This window comes from Zootoca vivipara, chromosome 9 (assembly GCF_963506605.1).
Source record: "Zootoca vivipara chromosome 9, rZooViv1.1, whole genome shotgun sequence".
NCBI lineage: Eukaryota > Metazoa > Chordata > Lepidosauria > Squamata > Lacertidae > Zootoca > Zootoca vivipara.
Genome location: NC_083284.1, coordinates 12,201,234 through 12,219,596, shown reverse-complemented (window position 1 = coordinate 12,219,596; position 18,363 = coordinate 12,201,234). Strand labels below are relative to the sequence as shown.

Here is an 18,363-nt window from a genome sequence, read left to right as displayed (position 1 = left end):
AAAAAAAAATCTGGTAACCTTACTATAGAGCCCTGTATCCAATTAATGAGTTAAGAAGCTGCCTTATATGGAGCCAGGTCATTGGTCCATCCAGCTCAGAGGCCATCTAGGGTTTCAGATGGGTCTCTCTCAGTCCTACCTGGAAATGTCAAGGATTGAACCTGAATCTTATGCATGCTGTGCATGTGCACTATGACAGCCTATGTCTTATTTCCAAATGCCTTCTTGTAAAAAAAGGTGCTCGGAAGAGGCAGGTCTGTCTCAGCTTTCTTTTCTTTTCGTTTACTAAAATGCCTGGCTTTTCCAAGTGCTTTATGATAACTCACAAACAATGCTGTCCCTTCCTGATGACATCATCCAGGTGGTCTTCCTGTCAATCCTTTCGTACAGTGGTACTTTGGTTCTCAAACGCCTTGGTACTCAAACACCTTGGTTCCCAAACATTGAAAACCCAGAAGTAAATGTTCCGGTTTCCTAATGTTTTTCAGAAGCCGAACGTCTGATGCACCTGTTGGCTATTGTGCCTGCACCAATCAGAAGCTGCACCTTGGTTTTCAAACATTTTGGAAGTCAAATGGACTTCCGGAATGGATTAAGTTTGGCGCTTTTGTTTCTGCTATTAATTTTGCGTTTTTGTTTTTGAGGCTTTTTCGGTTAATTCGTTTTTGTGGCTGTGTGGAACCCAGTTCAGCTACTGATTGATTGATTGTGTGACTGCGGAAATGGATAAAAAAAACAAAAACCATCCAAACAATGACTATCATCAGGAAAGGGAAGAAAAAATAATAATTTTCATTTTTAACATCTACAATACATTCTTATTTATTTTATAGTACAGTACATTGATTATTGGTTTCATTTTATGGATCAATGGTCTCATTAGATAGTAAAATTCATGTTAAATTGAATTTTTAGGGGTTGCTTTTGAAAGTCTGGACCGGATTAATCTGTTTTGGATTACTTTCTATGGGAAAGCGCTCCTTCGTTTTGGAACGCTTTGGTTTTGGAGCGGACTTCCAGAATGGATTAAGTTTGAGAACCAAGGTACCACTGTGTTATTGTTATAGAGTCTAGTCACTAAGGGACCGCCCATACTTTTGTTTGTCTGAATTAAACGTCAGTCCACAGAAAAACTGACTGGCGTTTGTTCCAATTCAGCAATGAACAAAAAAACCCACAAACCTATCAGACCCATGACTAGAAATCACAGGGCATATGAAAGAGTGAATTGGTCCTAAGCGGCACTGCACTTAGTTGTATCTAAGTAGAGTTGGGCATTTCCACTGGCTGTTCTGTTCTTCTTTAGGAGAAAGAATAAAATCAAATCACTTCACCTTCAATTACATATTGGAAAGCTGTAGGTGTCCCACCTTCTCCCACTGGGTCTCATCCTTTCCCTTCTAACCTCCAAGGACTCAAAATTGGTTTGCCAGGTTGCAGTCTAGAGAATGCGATGCATCTGAATTTTCTCAGTACAGCAGGGGGGGGGGGGGAGGCAGCCGCTGACTGCTCCCGCTGCCCAATTCTCTTCCAGACACCTTAATTATCTCCCTTCTCTTTGCACGTTGCACTGCAGGTGCAGGAGGGGGCATAGCTGCCAAGTTATCCCTTTTTTACAGGGATTTTCCCTTATGCTGAATAGGCTTCCTCGCGAGAAAAGGGAAAACTTGGCAGCTATGGGAGGGGGCAGATGGTGGAACTCGGTAGGGAAAGAGTGGCCTTACTTCCTGCTTATCTCCTGACAGCTCTGGTCTCCTCTCCTAAAAATGGAGCTGGAAAAGGGCACGAAAAGGTTGCCCTTCATAATGCAAATAGAGGAGTATTTAAGGTTGCTTCTGAATACTATCTGTTGGGAACCACAGGAGGGGAGAGGGCTCTTGTGCTCAGGCACTGCTTGCAGCTTTTCTGCAGGCACCTGGTTAGCTCCTGTGAGAACAGGATGCTGAACTTGATGGGCCATTGGCCTGATCCTGCAGGCTCTTCTTCTTATGCTACGTTCTGCTGCAGCAGGTGATTCAAAGGCATATCAGCATCCTACGGAGTGTATTTGGGAAGCTGGCAGAAGTACGCTTCGCAGGGTTGAATATTCCTTCCCTTGAGCCCTTGGTGTAAAGGCAGTAAAGTGACTCTCCCATCGGAGCTGGAACTGTTTACACCAGTCCCAGGCTAGGATTGAGCAGGACAGGGAACCAAATCCTGCTCTCAGCCTGCACTCAGGTTTCTGCTTCTTACGGATGGAATGATAGGTTTACAAGTGTGCGGGAAACACCTGTTAAAATCTCAAGAGCTGGAGGGGCTTGAAGAGCTATGGTTCCCACTGGCCAGAGAGTCCAGCTTTGCTTCAGTGCTCTTCGCCATGATGACCAACAGGAGTCCAGAAAAAAACATATTAAGACCCCTTCCTCACAAAGCAGAATAAACCATGGGAAGTGGGGAGAGATTTGCATAAGGTATGCATGTCACATAATGCAGATTGTCTTGCTGCAGAACTGGTTCCGTACTGCTGCGTCAAGTTTTATCCTTCTTTGCCAAAGTGCAGACTTGTATACGGTCCATACCTGCCAAGTCCTGGACAGAAAAATCCGGGATCGGTAGACGCAACTTCTGGTGGCGCTTGGCCCTTCTATGGGCACCAGAAAATGGTGGTGCTGGCGCCGGAAGTTGCTTCTACGCATGACCGGAAACGTGTAAAAGCGACTTGCGGCGCCGGCGCCATTTTCTGGTGCCCATAGAAGGGCAAAGCGTCACCAGAAGTTGTGTCTATGCGTTTCTGGACACGCATAGAAATGACTTCCGGCGCCGCCATTTTCTGGTGCCCATAGAAGGGCAAAGCAGCACCAGAAAAATGGCCGCCGGCAGGAGCGGATTTAAGGGAGAATAACGGGATAATAACCAATACAGGAGACCGCCGGGAAACGGTAGGAAAAAAGGGAGTTTCCCGGTGAAAAGGGAATACTTGGCAGCTATGATTACGGTCCTACCCTTGATCAGGAAAACAAAGAAACTGTGACCAGATCATTATGAGTCAGTCTCACTGGAGGGAAATCCCTATTTGACAGAGATGGTTCTCAACTTAAAGTTGCAGTTGCAGCAACAGATCACACGGCTGTGTGTGTGTGTGTGTGTGTGTGTGTTCGATCTGTCTGGGTGTCAAGAGCAGCCCAATTTATCTTCAGAGGTGGTCTGTTCCTATGTGACACATGATCAGCCTTTAAATAGTTGCAAGGAGAGCGGGAAGAGCAACAGGGACTATTCACCTTTGGAAAAGGAGTCTCAGGGGAGTGTTTTTTCACGCTGGGTAAAACACTTGTTAAGAGGAGGAGACAGCAGCGGTTGTTATCTGATCCACCTTTGGGGTGGGTTTCGCCTTCCTCCATCTCTCTCCTCTAAAGCAGCCTAGTCTCTATGGACCTATAATAGCAGGAATTCCAGAGGCTCATGGCAGAGGTATTTTAAACGCAGTCATTGAAGCGATGAGGTTGATGGACAGAATAAGACTTGTCCTTCCAGCTGTCCAAGGAGCAGCGGGGAGGGGGAATGGAATCAGGGTCATTTGGAACGGAAGAGCTTTCCTTCCTCGATCTTGATCCCCTCATTTGCCTCCCCGTAGGGTGGGGAGGGGGAGAGTAAACACAGAGAGCAAAAGATCTGGACAGACAGAAATCTATGCGGTGGCATGGAACCCAAAGGTAGGTACTGTTATTTTCTTTAGGGAGGAAAAAAGGAAACACGAACTAAATTCTACAAAGAGTGGAATCAATGCTTGTTTTTTAAAAAATAAAAATAAAACAACACAATAACAACAACAACAACAACACAGAAGTAAGGATGGAGTCACACAACAATGTTTCTACCCTCTTCACATTATGAGCACTGCCCAAAATTCCGCTGGGCTCACGCATGGGGAACTTTGGGGAGCAATGGCTGGCCTGTCCTCTTTTAGGAAAGTTGTACATATTTATTTGGGAGGGGGACTCTCTGGCGTTGTCCACTCGTTACTTTCTGGGAACAAATTTCAACACAATGTGGAGCCTCGGCTTTCCACTCTTTCCCCCAGGATGGTGAGAGGCGTGAGGAAGTCGTGGGCATGTGATTTGGAGCACCGTACATCGGTGATCATCTGACCTACCAGGAACAATGAGGTTTTCCAATCAGGTGATCTGAGGAAATATGCTACCAAACCAAAGCAACAGCACCCAATTCATTCAGGTCTCCTCCAGATTCTTTCGCAGAAAGGGTTAAGGTTTCAAGTGCACACCGGAAATTTAGGTTTGCACAATTGAAGCAGACTAAAGTCCTCTGCAAGGGTGGTATGTCCCATTTCACCGCTTGAGGCGAAAGGGGGATCGTAGAATTGCCAGGGTCCAACCCCCACAATGCAGGGGTGTGCTGGTGCCCCACTGCTGGTGCCTCTCTTACCTGTGTGGCATGGGGGGCGCTGGCTTTTGCTGAAACCTCACAAGGTCTCATGCACTCTGTGAGATCTCATGAGATCTCAGAGCGATCTTGCACACCCTGCTGATCAGGGGCATCTTACCCATAGAAGCTAGTGGCGCGGGGTGCTGGGGCGCCAAGTTCTGGAGGGCACCAGGGGAGAGGTGGAGGCTGGACATAGCGCCTCCCGTCCTCGCCCACCTCCGCCATGCTGCCGAAGCAGCGCCCCACCCGGAGCCTCCGTCTGCTGTGGCCACTGTGGCACGAAGCTGAGCCGGGAGGTGCCGTGTCCAGCCCTTACCTTCCAAGTCCTGGACTGCAGAATCCGGGACCGGCAGCCGTGTGACACCAGAAGTCGCGTCAACGTAACTTCCGGTGTCGCTTTGCCCTTCTATGGACACAAAAAATGGCCGCCGGCGGCTTCAAAAGTAGCTTCTACGCATGACCGGAAGTGCATTGACGCAACTTCCGGTGTCGCCCCGCCCATCTATGGGCACCAAAAATGGCCGCCGCCGACACCGGAAGTCGCGTCTACGCAATTCCGGTCATGCGTAGATGCGACTTTTGAAGCCGCCGGCGGCCATTTTTTTGTGCCCATAGAAGGGCAAATCAGAAAAACAATGGCTGCCATCAGGAGAAAATAACGGAGAAAAACGGGAGACGAAGTGATACGGGGGACCACCGGGAAAAGGTAAGTAAAAACGGGGGTTTCTGGGTACTTGGCAGCTATGGTCCAGCCTCTTCCCCTCCGGAGGAGCTGCCCTCCAGCCACTGCCTGCCTCCCCCAGCCCTGCCGGCAGTGCCGTCCTCCCTAAAAAAAGGTTGACAACTCTGGGAAGCGGGGGGGGGGGATGGAGGGAGTTTTGCACCACAGCGCTGGATATGGGGCGGATGGGTGGAGGAGGTGAGCTGGGTGCCGCCTCTAGACTTCTGCTGCTCGAGGCCAGGTTCCTCACCTTGCCTCATCAATGGGCCGGGCCGGAACCTCTGTTATCCTGGCACAAGAAACCCACTTTTTTGCAAAATGACCTTTTGCTGTTAGGAAAGTGATGGGGGGGGGGGTTGACATTGAAAGGTTTGGGATGAATGAATGACTAACAGGAAGACCTATATCCACTGGCCAAGCAAGTTAGGATGAATGCTTAATAACAAAATGGTAATCTGGAGTAGCAGGAGCCCATGGTGAATATGAAGTAGGAATGAGCAATCTCACCCCATTCATGAAATGTTGCTAGTCAACTCTCTTGGTTTCCTTTGAAATTCATTGGCTGTTCTGACTGAAGAACTGGAAACTCCAATTTGGTTTTAAATTTTGCTTTTGTCTTAAAAAAAAAAAAAAAAAGGCTACTCGACTACAGAGGACTTCCAGGAGAGAACAGGTGTATACAAAACACGGTGCAAATTTTAAAACCACAAGCCTTGGCCTTGTGGGTTCATATAGAACCTTTTCGGGTTTTTTTGTTGCATCACTTTTTCAAATCTGCTGTGCCACTATTTCCCCCCTGCTGGATTCCAAAGTTAATGGCGTTTTTAAAATCAAAATCATGAGATAAACCAGTTGGGTGACTCCACCTTTTGTTTGTCTGAGGTATGTCTGGGGTGGGGAAATCTTAAAAGTGCAGAAAAAGGTGATGGGGGGGGGCCATGGAAACGACAGGAGCGATTTCCTCCCCCTTCTCACAAGAAAAGATCACAGTAAGAAATCAATTATCAGGAGTTTTAAAAAAAGACTCAAAATATGAGGTAATCTTTCACATCTTGCAGCAGTCACAGAACCATGGGTTTTGGAAGGACCTCAAAGGTCATATAGTCCAATCCCTGCCAAGGCAGGAAAACACATTACCGCAGCAGTAGCGCCTGCCAGTTTTGAACAGCCGTTTTAAGCGCAATCCATGCTCAGCAGTTGGAAAGCAGAGAGATGAGACTGAAAATTAAGGCATCCCCACCCCACCCCTGCCCAAACAACCTTTCCGCTCATCTTCGGCGCCCTACGCCTTAGAGCACTTGGAGAATTCCACTTCATTTGTAGCTATACTGGAAAAAAAGTGAATTAAACTCGGGCGCTAGGGACCCAAACGAACACGACTCTTTCCAAAAGGACCTCCCGGCGCAGTGAAACGCAGAGCAGAATCCCGTCCGCTCTTCTGCCCTGTGGTGTCGCGTACAAGCAGCAACAGCTCCTGAGAAAGAAAGAAACGGCATTCCTCGGTGGAAGAGAGATGGGCCATTAACTATCCAAAGCGAAACTTGAGTCTATATTTGACCGGGGGCGAGTTCTTCCGAGGAATCGGCAACGGGACCTTTGGCTTTGCTGGGATAGCGACAGGTGGTTTCCTCTTCTCAGGAACGGCGACAGTGAAAGCCAGTTCCGGCTGTTCTGCTTGCCTGAACCTCGGGAGGAAATGCGTTGAGATATGCTGGGGTTTCACCCGAGGGCTGCACCCTCTTTTCGCCTTGCCCCGTTTGTTCAAGGCCACGTACCATTCTCTGCCCGTCTTCTCAGTCCTGTAAACTGCTGAGGCGTAGGTGTTGTAGCTGTTTTCTTGAAACCGCTCCCTGAACTTGCAGTCGTCTGTGAATTTGGCCTAGGGAATTAGAAAGGGGGGGAAAACAACAATAGCAGCAAATGCTGGCTTTATAAAAGCGTTGTCACTGTACCTGTGTTGGCCTACAATTACTATTTCTTATTTCTCTTATCGAACCTTCGCCTGAAGGTCTCAAAGTGGATCACAGCACATAAATGCACAATACGATTTAAACACCAATAAACGGCAACCTGACTTCTAAGCCCATTTTATTGATCTAGACAGGGTGCGGAGAATCTTTGGCTCTCCAGATGTTGCATAGCCACAACTCTCATCAACCCCAGCAAGTACTATTACCGTGTTTCTCCGAAAATAAGCCATAGTGATAGGCAGTTTAACCTTGTAGGTTAAGAAATAACCTTGTAGGTTAAACTGTACCATACTTATTTAAAAAATAAGGCATCCCCTGAAAATAAGCCACCATGTGTTTTTTTGAGGAAAAATAAATATAAGATGGTGTCTTATTTTTGGAGAAACACGGTATTTTATCATCATCATTATTATTACTTTAGACGTGTTCCCCGCATTTTCAAATTATTCATTAGACTCTCTCTTGTCCACACTTCCCGATTAGCTCCCTGAAATTTCTCATGAGGCTGCAGAAACGCCTTCTCTTTTTGCATGACTAGCATAATGCAAGGTAAGAAACAGTCACTTAACTAACCATAAAGGGCATATAGAGTGCACACGTCCCCCATATTGATGCTTCAAGTCACCAGTAAAGCCAATTTTATCCTGTGTGAGAATACAATGGATTGGAGCATTTTGTTTTCTAATGGAAGGGAGCTGGCCACTGTGACACATAATCATTCATTTTATTTGCGTGTCTTGAACTATTAAGATGCATGGAGGGGGGAAATAATGTGCAACTTAACTATAACCTGAGAGAGATGCTAAGGATAGATAGATAGATAGATAGATAGATAGATAGATAGATAGATAGATGATAGATAGTAGAAGGGCCTTGTTTGTTATAGTCCACTTTTCTTGGAAACCGCTTGACCGATTCCGCTCAAATTTGGAAACAGCGTTCCTTGCCAATATGAGACTGTTTGCAGAACCTTAGAGTGTTAAGATCCCACCCCTAACACACCTAAAAACATGATTTTCTCTATAAAAAAGGCAAAATATACCACCCCCAAGTGGACATCAAAGGAACAGATGGCAAATATTGCCATAATCTCGCCCACTAGGCCGAAGCCTTTACAGACTAGGCCGAATGGAGGTACTGACTCGCCTGGGTGGGGGTTGGGGGGGGAGAGGGAGTTGGGGGATTCACAGGGATGAGCCGGGGGGGCAGAATAGGTCATGGATCAGGACAGGGTGGGGGCAGTCACAGGGATGAGCCACTGCAACGTGTGGCAGGGCCAGCTTGTGTGTGTGTGTGTGTGTGTGTGTGTGTGTGTGTGTGTAATTAGCTTTGATTTATGGATGGTGAGTACTTTTGGAGCCCATCCACAGGGCTCTGTATACCCAGTGACAAGCCATAGGGGGAAATAAAAAAAGGATGTGGTCTTGCCTTCATGCTTTATTGGTGAGATTCCCAGAGGCACCTCTGGCTGGTCCATAGATGGGGAATTATATGGAAGCAGATGAGCCTTTGGCCTGATCCCACAGGCTACTGTGAGATGGAAAAGCCCTGAAGGGTTGGTAAATCTGTTGGTTTGTTGTTGTTTTTATCTTATCCCCTCTGGCCACTGAGAGTACAACACCAGCCCCACTTTCATATGGTGCTAGGATAGCCACTTAAGCATTTCCTCAAAATAATAATAATAATAATAATAATAATAATAATAATAATAATAATAATAATATATTATTTATACCCCGCCCATCTGGCCGGGTTTCCCCAGCCACTCTGGGCGGCTTCCAACAAAATATTAAAATACAGAAATCCATCAAACATTAAAAGCTTCCCTAAACAGGGCTGTCTTAAGATGCCTTCTAAAGGTCTGGTAATTGGAAAAGGAGGCCATGGTTTTGCATACAATCTGCAAATGCTAATCATTGTATATATACAGATTTAGAAAGGATGGGTGGTATGCAGCTCTTGCCGCCCAGTCAGCCTGACAGGGCCAGCTCTAGGGGTAGTCTGGGTGGTGCGGGGGGCCAGGGCGCCAGCCCAGGAGGGGAAACCGTGCTGCGTGCTGCGCCTGCCCACCAGCCGCAGGAAGAAATGGAGCGGGGGCAGGTGCGCCAGAGCGATCTCCGCACCACGGCGCCCGGGCGCCCGACGTGCTTGAGACGGCCCTGCCCTGCAGCCTGACATCAATACCAGGAAAGATTCTAGAGCAGATCATTAAGCAAACGGTCTGTGAGCACCTAGAAAGGAACGCTGTGATCACTAAAAGTCAGCATGGGTTTCTGAAAAATAGGTCATGTCAGACTAATCTGATCTCATATTTTGACAGAATTACAAGCCTGGTAGATGAAGGGAATGCTGTGGATATAGCCTATCTTGATTTCAGCAAGGCCTTTGACAAGGTGCCCCATGATATTCTTGTAAAGAAGCTGGTAAAATGCGGGCTAGACAATGCTACCATTCAGTGGATTTGTAACTGGCTGGCTGACCGGACCCAAAGGGTGCTCATCAATGGCTCATCCTCATCCTGGATAGTAGTGACTAGTGGGGTGCCACAGGGTTCTGTCTTGGGCCCAGTCTTATTCAACATCTTTATCAATGACTTGGATGATGGGCTTGAGGGCATCCTGAGCAAGTTTGCAGATGACACCAAATTGGGAGGGGTGGCTAATACCCCAGAGGACAGGGTCATACTTCAAAATGACCTTAACAGATTAGACAACTGGGCCAAAGCAAACAAGATGAATTTTAACAGGGAGAAATGCAAAGTACTACACTCTTGGGGGGGGGGCGAAAGGCACAAATACAGGATGGGTGACACCTGGCTTGAGAGCAGTACATGTGAAAAGGATCTAGGAGTCTTGGTAGACCACAAACTTGACATGAGTCAACAGTGTGATGCAGCAGCTAAAAAAGCCAATGCAATTCTGGGCTGCATCAATAGGAGTATAGCATCTAGATCAAGGGAAGTAATAGTACCACTGTATTCTGCTCTGCTCAGACCTCACCTGGAGTAATGTGTCCAGTTCTGGGCACCACAGTTCAAGAAGGAAACTGACAAGCTGGAACGTGTCCAGAGGAGGGCAACCAAAATGGTCAAAGGCCTGGAAAGAATGCCTTATGAGGAACGGCTTAGGGAGCTGGGTATGTTTAGCCTGGAGAAGAGAAGGTTAAGGGGTGATATGATAACCATGTTCAAATATATAAAAGGATGTCATATAGAGGGAAAAATTTGTTTTCTGCTGCTCCAGAGAAGCGGACACGGAGCTATGGATTCAAACTACAAGAAAGAAGATTCCACCTAAACATTAGGAAGAACTTCCTGACAATAAGAGCTGTTCGGCAGTGGAATTTGCTGCCAAGGAGTATGGTGGAGTCTCCTTCTTTGGAGATCTTTAAGCAGAGGCTTGACAGCCATATGTCAAGGATGCTTTGATGGTGTTTCCTGCTTGGCAGGGGGTTGGACTGGATGGCCCTTGTGGTCTCTTCCAACTCTATGATTCTATGATTCTTGCTAGGAGTTGTTGGCTTCCCTCTGCCTCAACAGACAATGGGGTGTGCCTCCAGGGGTGAAGTCAAACCTCTGCATTAGCAGCACCAAAGTGACCTTCCTGGGGTGCAAGCCTGGGCAGTGTGTATGGAGCTCCTGGTGGAGTGTGGAACAATATAAAATACTGTAATGGGGAAGACTGTGGTCAGGTGACCTTTGATGGGCAAGTTGAAGACCACCACCACCCCTGCTCTCCTTCCTTAAAGCTCGTGACTTCTCCCCAAAGAATACTGGGAACCGTGGTTTGTTATGGGTGCTGTGAATTGTAACTCTGGGAGGGGTAATCAACATCTTCATTGTGCTTTACTCAGCCTTAAAGTTCTTTATCTTTCAAGCAGACTTGGACCAGGCAGTTCTTTAAGCAGAGGGTTTACTCCAGGCTTCCCCAAACTGCGGCCCTCCAGATGTTTTGGCCTACAACTCCCATGATCCCTAGCTAACAGGACCAGTGGTCGGGGGAAGATGGGAATTGTAGTCCAGAACACCTGGAGGGCTGAAGTTTGGGGGTGCCTGGTTTACTCAAATAGGACTGCCCTCTGTAAAAGAGAGCATGTGGCCACTCTGTTCAAGATCCTGGGGAAAAGTCAATGGATGTATGCCATACAATCTTTACAAAATTTAGCATCAAGTGTCCAGCAGGCCTTGGGGTATGTGGAGGGGGGGGGAGTGCTGCAAAATGCCCAAGTCCAGTGATCAAAGTGATGTTATCCAGAATGCCAATCTCTTAATTTGATGTCTGAAACAATGGGCACACGGACAGAAGTTATATTTTTTTGTTAAACAGCGGCATTTGATATTTGCTTGTGCATATGAAAGGTCTGATTTAGGGTGCCTGATTTGACTGTAATGAATTCAGATGCGCCCAGGACGTTCGCTGGCTGACCTTGGACTAGTTCAGTGTCTCTCAGCCCACCCCACCTCGCAAGGTTGTTGTAAGGCTAACATGGGCTGCGGAAAAACAGATATGCCTCCTTATGCCCAATGGAGGATAAGGTGGAATATAAATACACAGAATAAATAATAAAAGCATTTCCCTTCAGAGAGTCTTATAAAAAAAACAACTTTCCTGATAACCTTTCATCTCCTTTTAACCTTTTGCTGGAGAGAAAGGGAGACAATGGTTTTAATGAAGCACTTTCAAAATTTCCATCGCAATGGGTTGCATGAGAAAAGAAGAACCATTTATACTCCCTTTTCCTCTTGTTCTTCCCCACCAGAAAAGGAGAGAGATTCAGCTAAGCAACTACTTAACAATATAACGGAGCTGAAAGATGATAGCGTTACAATGAATTCCCGTTGCTGACTTGCTCGCTATAAATCTGAGAACACAATTCCACATGATTGCCTCCCAAAGGAGTTTGGATTGTTTTGGCACGGAAATGTGTGTCTCATCCATCAATAGGTCTGGTTAGATGGGAGAGGGTCCTGATGTCAAGGGTCTACTCATTAAGGGAGAGAAGGAGAGAGTAATGGAGAGGTTAGCAGCTGAATGGCCTTCCTCTCCTTCTCTGATTACAATGAGGTCTTGTCCTGTGACAATCTGCCTCTTCGCTCCCTGCCCCAGTACTCTGGGGATCTTGGATTTTGTGATGTCCCATGGAATCTCTAGGGTTGAAAAATGGACTGGAGCTGGTTGGCTTTGGGGATCCCACTCTCCATATTAGGCATGGAGAACCTCAGAGGCTGCCCTCCAGGCTTCTCTGTTGGGCCCTTGTGATTCTCCCCAGGCCTCACCACAAGCCTGGCCCTTCCAAGAGGCAGAGTGTTGCAAGTTCTTGCCTCAGGCGGTAAGTTCTAAGTGGCTAGAAATGTGTGCTAGTGGAAGAAGAAGAAGGAGAAGAAGAAGAAGGAGAAGAAGAAGAAGAAGAAGAAGAAGAAGAAGAAGAAGAAGAAGAAGAAGAAGAAGAAGAAGGGAGGAGGAGGGGTTTGGATTTGATATCCCACTTTATCACTACCTGAAGGAGTCTCAAAGCGGCTAATATTCTCCTTTCCCTTCCTCCCCCACAACAAACACTCTGTGAGGTGAGTGGGGCTGAGAGACTTCAGAGAAGTGTGACTAGCCCAAGGTTACCCAGCAGCTGCATGTGGAGGAGCGGAGACACGAACCCAGTTCACCAGATTACGAGTCTACCACTCCTAACCACTACACCACACTGGAGGACTCTGCTACCCTGTAGTAGTAGTAGTAGTAGTAGTAGTAATTTATTATTTATACCCCGCCCATCACCAGTGCCGAAGTAAGAGTCAACCACTAGTCTATCTAGATTTTGTGCACAGAATGGGGACTGCACCATCTTGTCCTTTGCATAGCTGCCAAGTATCCCGTATCCGCCGGGAAAACCCCTTTTTTCTCACCGTTTCCCGGCGGTCTCCCGTTTGGCAGAAAATCCCGGCATTGTCCCTTAAATTCGATTCTTCCCGGCGGCCATTTTTCTGGTGCCGCTTTGCCCTTCTATGGGCACCAGAAAATGGCGGCGCCGGCAGTCGCTTCCGCGCATGACCGGAAGTTGCGTGGCGCAACTTCCGGTGGCGCTTCGCCCTTCTATGGGCATCAGAAAATGGCGGCGCCGGCGCCGGAAGTCGCTTTTACGTGTTTCCGGTCATGCGCGGAAGCGACTTCCGGCGCTGGCGCCGCCATTTTCTGGTGACCATAGAAGGGCGAAGCGCCACCGGAAGTTGCGTCACGCAACTTCCGGTCGTGCGCGCGCTGCCGATCCCGGATCTTTACGATCCGGACTTGGCAGCTATGGTCCTTTGCCCTCAGGATAAAGAGGGGTGTGTTTGTGTAGATACCACTGATATTTGCATAGCTAGAATGTAGACTAGTGTACTAATGTAAGTGCCAGAACTCTTGCTCCACCCACTTCTTGCCTCTTTCCCTGGCCAGGAACAGCACGTGGCCCCTGGAATGTTGCTCAGGAAACAGAGTTGCCCTTGGGCTGGTAAAACATTCTCCACTCCTGCTCTTGAGCACCCTTTCGTACAGAAATGACTTGGTCACCATGCACTGGTAACTCCCAGACTAGATTAGTGCAATGGGACTGCCCTTGAATACTATTTGGCAACATCAACTGGTCAAACATGCAGCGACCAGATTACTGGCCAGGGTTTCATTGAGATCAAATATAACCCCATTTTTGGGAGAAAAAACCCAGCAACCTGTTCATTTCCAGGACCAAATCAAGGTGCTCACGTTAGCATTTAAAACCTAAACAACTCAGGTCCCACATATCTGAGAGACTGCCCCCTTCCCTACAGACCCACCCCGGTTGCTAAGATTGGCAAAGAGGACCCTCTTGCTGCCTCTGCCACGGCCTCGGTCCAGTATCCCTGAAGAAGTGTCTCCACCCCCATCGTTCTGCCTGGACACCGAGGACACTGAGGTCCAGCGCTGAGGGCCTTCTGGCGGTTCCCTCACTATGAGAAGCCAAGTTACAGGGAACCAGGCAGAGGGCCTTCTTGGTAGTGGCACCCGCCTTGTGGAACGCCGTCCCTCTAGATGTCAAAGAGAACAACTACCAGACTTTTAGAAGACATCTGAAGACAGCCCTGTTTAGAGAAGCTTTTAATGTTTGATGGACTATTGTATTTTAATATTTTGTTGGAAGCCGCCCAGAGTGGCTGGGGAAACCCAGCCAGATGGGTGGGATATTATTATTATTATTATTATTATTATTATTATTATTATTATTATTAAATTATTAGTATTAGTATTAGTATTATTTCAGAAGATGGGCAAGGGGGCGGCAGGAGAAGGCATGTTCTTTGGCGGCCCCCAAATTGTAGAACTCCCTCCCCGTATAAACGTAGGATGTACTCCACTGGGAGCAGTCAAATACAACATTCCTTGTTTTGCTAGAGTGGACATGCAAGGGAATGTTTGGTCCAATCAGTCAAAACTTCCTGTTCCTCCTGGCCTGGAGCATCCTTCCTTGCATGTGACTAGTAGGTGGGTGTGACCTTTCCAGACCTGGTAAAAGGCCAAGTCACGCAGCCATCTCCCTCTCTTTGATCTTCTTTTTCGTCCTGCAAACTTCCTGATTCACCCGGACTGTACTGCTAGCTGCCAGCCAGCAGTCTCCCTAGATTATCCCCCATATGGGGTAAACCTGTTTCTACATGTTTGTAACTTTAAGCCTAAAGCCTGCCTTCAGGGATCACACTGTGCTCTGCCTGATCAGGAGTAAAACTACTTTTTGTTACTTATGAATAAGACTGTTGTGACTTTATTCTTTTAGGAGGGAGCAAAGGGTTCTTACCAGAAATAATAGAACATATCTCAATCTGGGCAAGCCAGATTGAATTTTTTTATTGTCTTAAGAGGCTCACACGAGTCTGCAACCAGTTTCTGCTGTGTAAGAAGGGGCATGTGACTTTGCTATATAAAGGAACTTGCTAGCGTGAATTAGGAAGGATATTAATAATCAATATATCCTCTCCTGCCACCCTCAACATTCCCAGAAGAATGGCAATTTCATTATGCAGTTTTCATCAAATGCTGAGGACACAGCTCTATATTTTCAGGAGCCACATTGTTGTTGTTTTTGTGGTTGTGTCTTTTAAATTGTAAGTTTTTAACTGTATTTTAAGTTGGTGTAAACCGCCATTGGACCTCAGGGTGACGGTAATATGACAAACACAACACAGAGGAGATGTTCTACAGATTCTTACACACCTTGGAGAGCTCTTATCTTTGGGGTAGGCAACACCCAAAGCTCATTCTCCTATACATGCCCAACCTAATAGATACAGTGGAACCTCAGTTTACAACTACCTCTGTTTATGAACGCCTCCGTTTACAAACACCACAGACCCGGAAGTGTTTACATCCGGGTTCTGCGGTGTTGGATGCGCAGATCGCTTCTGCACAGATTGCGCATGCGCAGAGGTGATCTGCGCAGCGTGCGGTGTGCAGAAGTGCTCTATTAGCGCTTCGCGCATGCGCAAAAGCGTGCCTTCGGGGAGCAAATGCCTCCGTGGAACGGATTGCGTTTGTAAACCGAGGTTCCACTGTAGTTCAAACATGACCGTAGGGCACACCAGAGGCATAGGGAGGGGCAGGGAGGAGCCTTAGCCCTGGGTGAATGATTTTGAGGGGGCACAAACCAGGAACCCCCATGCAGTCCTGCCCTGGCTGCCACCAGGGGTCTCTGGGTCCCGGAGCCCTCCCTGGCCTCGCCACCACATCGCCAGCCCAATTGCTGAATGGCTGCCCAGTCAGCATCTGGGGGTAATTCACATACCAAGGGCCGTGTCAGCTGGCCACACTCCTCCATGCAGCCCCACTTGGCTCTGGTGGCAATGGCTGGAAAGGCACGGTGGGCTCTCTGAACCCTCTGCACCCGGCCCCATGGGTGTAGCCAAGTAAATCAATATAAATACTTAACTGAGGTTCTGCCCCCCCCCTACCCAACATGAAGCCTGCCCCTTCAACAGAAATCCTGGCTATGCCCAAGCCCGGCCCCCACCCACAGGTGTCGGTGGCAAGGACCTGGCTGGTGCGGTGGGTTCTGTTCACTCTCCATGCCCTGCCCGCCATGTGCATGTGTGCTCCGGGCAGCAGCAAATGCTGCTACGCCACTGGAGCATACAGAAACATGGTTGCTTCTCTTTATCACTTTCCTTCTCTATCTAACTTCAGCTATTTGATGGCGGGAGGGGGTGTCTAGATTTTGCCTAGATTTTTCCTAGACATGAGAGAGAGAGAGAGAGAGAGAGAGAGAGAGAGAGAGAGAGAGAGAGAGAGAGAGAGAGACTTCTGGGATTTCTAACATTATACTTGTTTGACGGATGGATCCCGAGAGAGTATTAACAGTGGGGTACATCCAATACAACAGATGTCTCTTCTGAAGGTCATTTCTTCTTTCTAATCTATGTCTGGCCATCCGGGCTAGTACAAAAGGATGAAAAAGTATCGATGCGATCTTGTCTGAGGCTACTGAAGCAGCTCCTGTACCCTGCCAAGATCTGTGTCAACCAGAAGAGCAAATCCTTTGTCTCGCAGGGCATTAATTTTGCTCAGCTGCCTTTGCAATCAATGAGGAAAGAATGATTAAAATGGGATGCTACACTGAAGATGCCTCTTGTCAATTTTGCTTTTGTACAAGTTGGGAACATCAGCAAGGCAGCCTCCTCCTTGCTAATGGGTATTCCCTTACGAGCATGACAATTGAGCTCAGCGTTGCATTGTTAAACCCCACAGATTATTATCTTATACAGTATATGGGTGGGAATGGTTTGCTAGAACCGAGCACACTGAGCGAACCCTTAACTGCCCTGTGGATGTTACATTTGTAAAAGAAGAGAAAGAAATGTCCTCTTCGAGATACATATTTTCCTCAAACGGTAAAGCTTCTGCTTGAGAACACAACCTTACAAAAGGAAAAGCCGCTGGGCGGGACGGTGTTGAGTTTGACCCAATGCATATTTACTCAGGGGAAAAAATGTCCTTGGCTTCCCTGCAACTTGCTCCGCATGTATGTGGGCATCGGGTTTTAGCCTGGAACATTATAACAGGAGTTGCTCCTTTAAGAACAAAAAATGTGAGCCATCTGCTTGGGAAGCTGATAATTGCCAGGATTAATGTGGCTCCTGAATCCAGTTTCCTTATTTTAAAAAAAATAAAACAAACTGCTTTATAATTTAATTAGATTACCACTTGAAATGGAAGGCCAGGCCTCAGATACAGAAGGGGAAACCGATTACAGCCCACAAAATTGCTTCCGCTTCCTCTCCCTCCCGCACCCCCACCTGCAACCCAAAAACAGCAGTGGGACTTGATTTTATCTCTTGTTCAGCTAGAAGTAATCAAAACGCCGTTAAAATCAAAGAGCTTCCCTGAGTGACAGGCGCAGCACTTCCTTGCGCCTCCTCGAACTCATTATCCCACAAAATAAACGCGCCCTGCCAAAGCAGGAAAGAACAACAGATGCTGTTTTTACATTATCGGCATTGTTTAGCCCAGTGAACTTTAGACATTCGGCTCGGGTTTCGACTAATTTCTTGTGCTGATTTGGCTGAAGAATTGCGGGTCTTGACCTTTCAGGGTGACCTGTCTGAAACCAGGTCATCTGGTCTGGAACCACCACATCAATTAGCCGGAAGCCAAGGAAGGGGGCTTATTTAATTTCGGTAGCCGCTGAATCATGTCAGGATTTCATAACATGAAATAACAAGACGATTTCACATCGGTGGGGAAAGGGGGGGGGGTTGGACAGCTCAACTTGTGGACCACCACGCCAAAGGCAGGCCACCATCTTTGTATGGGCATCTGCCAAGGCAGCACTTGAGAGGGACTCTTCCAGTACAGCAGGGGTGGGGAATTCCGCAGGGGCCACATTCTCTTCTGGGTAACCTCCCAGGGGCCGCATGCCAGGTGGGAAATTAGTGTACATTTTACCATATTCCGTAAGCTAGTTTCTACGCATGCTCATAAAGTACTGTTATACAGTAAGAAATTCAAGGTCACAAATATAGAATAAATATTCATAAATGCACACATATCTAAATATATGAACCATGTGTCTGAAAGCAATCCTGAAGCCATTTTGACTCTCCTCAAATATTCCTCTGCAGTAAGGGAGGCAAATGGGGAAAGCCTTCCCCATGTCTTTTTGCTTGCAAATCCTGTGCCAGGGGCGTATTTGTGTATGAATAGGGTGAGCCTATGAGCTGGATTCAGGAACTAAAGCATTAACTATCACAAAAGAATG

General features: G+C 47.4%; 1 protein-coding gene across 1 annotated transcript in view; it reads right to left on the bottom strand.

Annotated features, from left to right (window-relative positions):
• Window positions 1–6,665: 6,665 nt before the first annotated feature.
• FGF5 (fibroblast growth factor 5) overlaps window positions 6,666–18,363 on the bottom strand; it is a 29,462-nt gene continuing 17,764 nt past the window's right edge. The window contains exon 3 of the mRNA XM_035113459.2: window positions 6,666–7,019. Within this exon, the coding sequence (XP_034969350.2) occupies window positions 6,666–7,019 (354 nt within the window). The remainder of the gene's footprint in view (window positions 7,020–18,363) is intronic.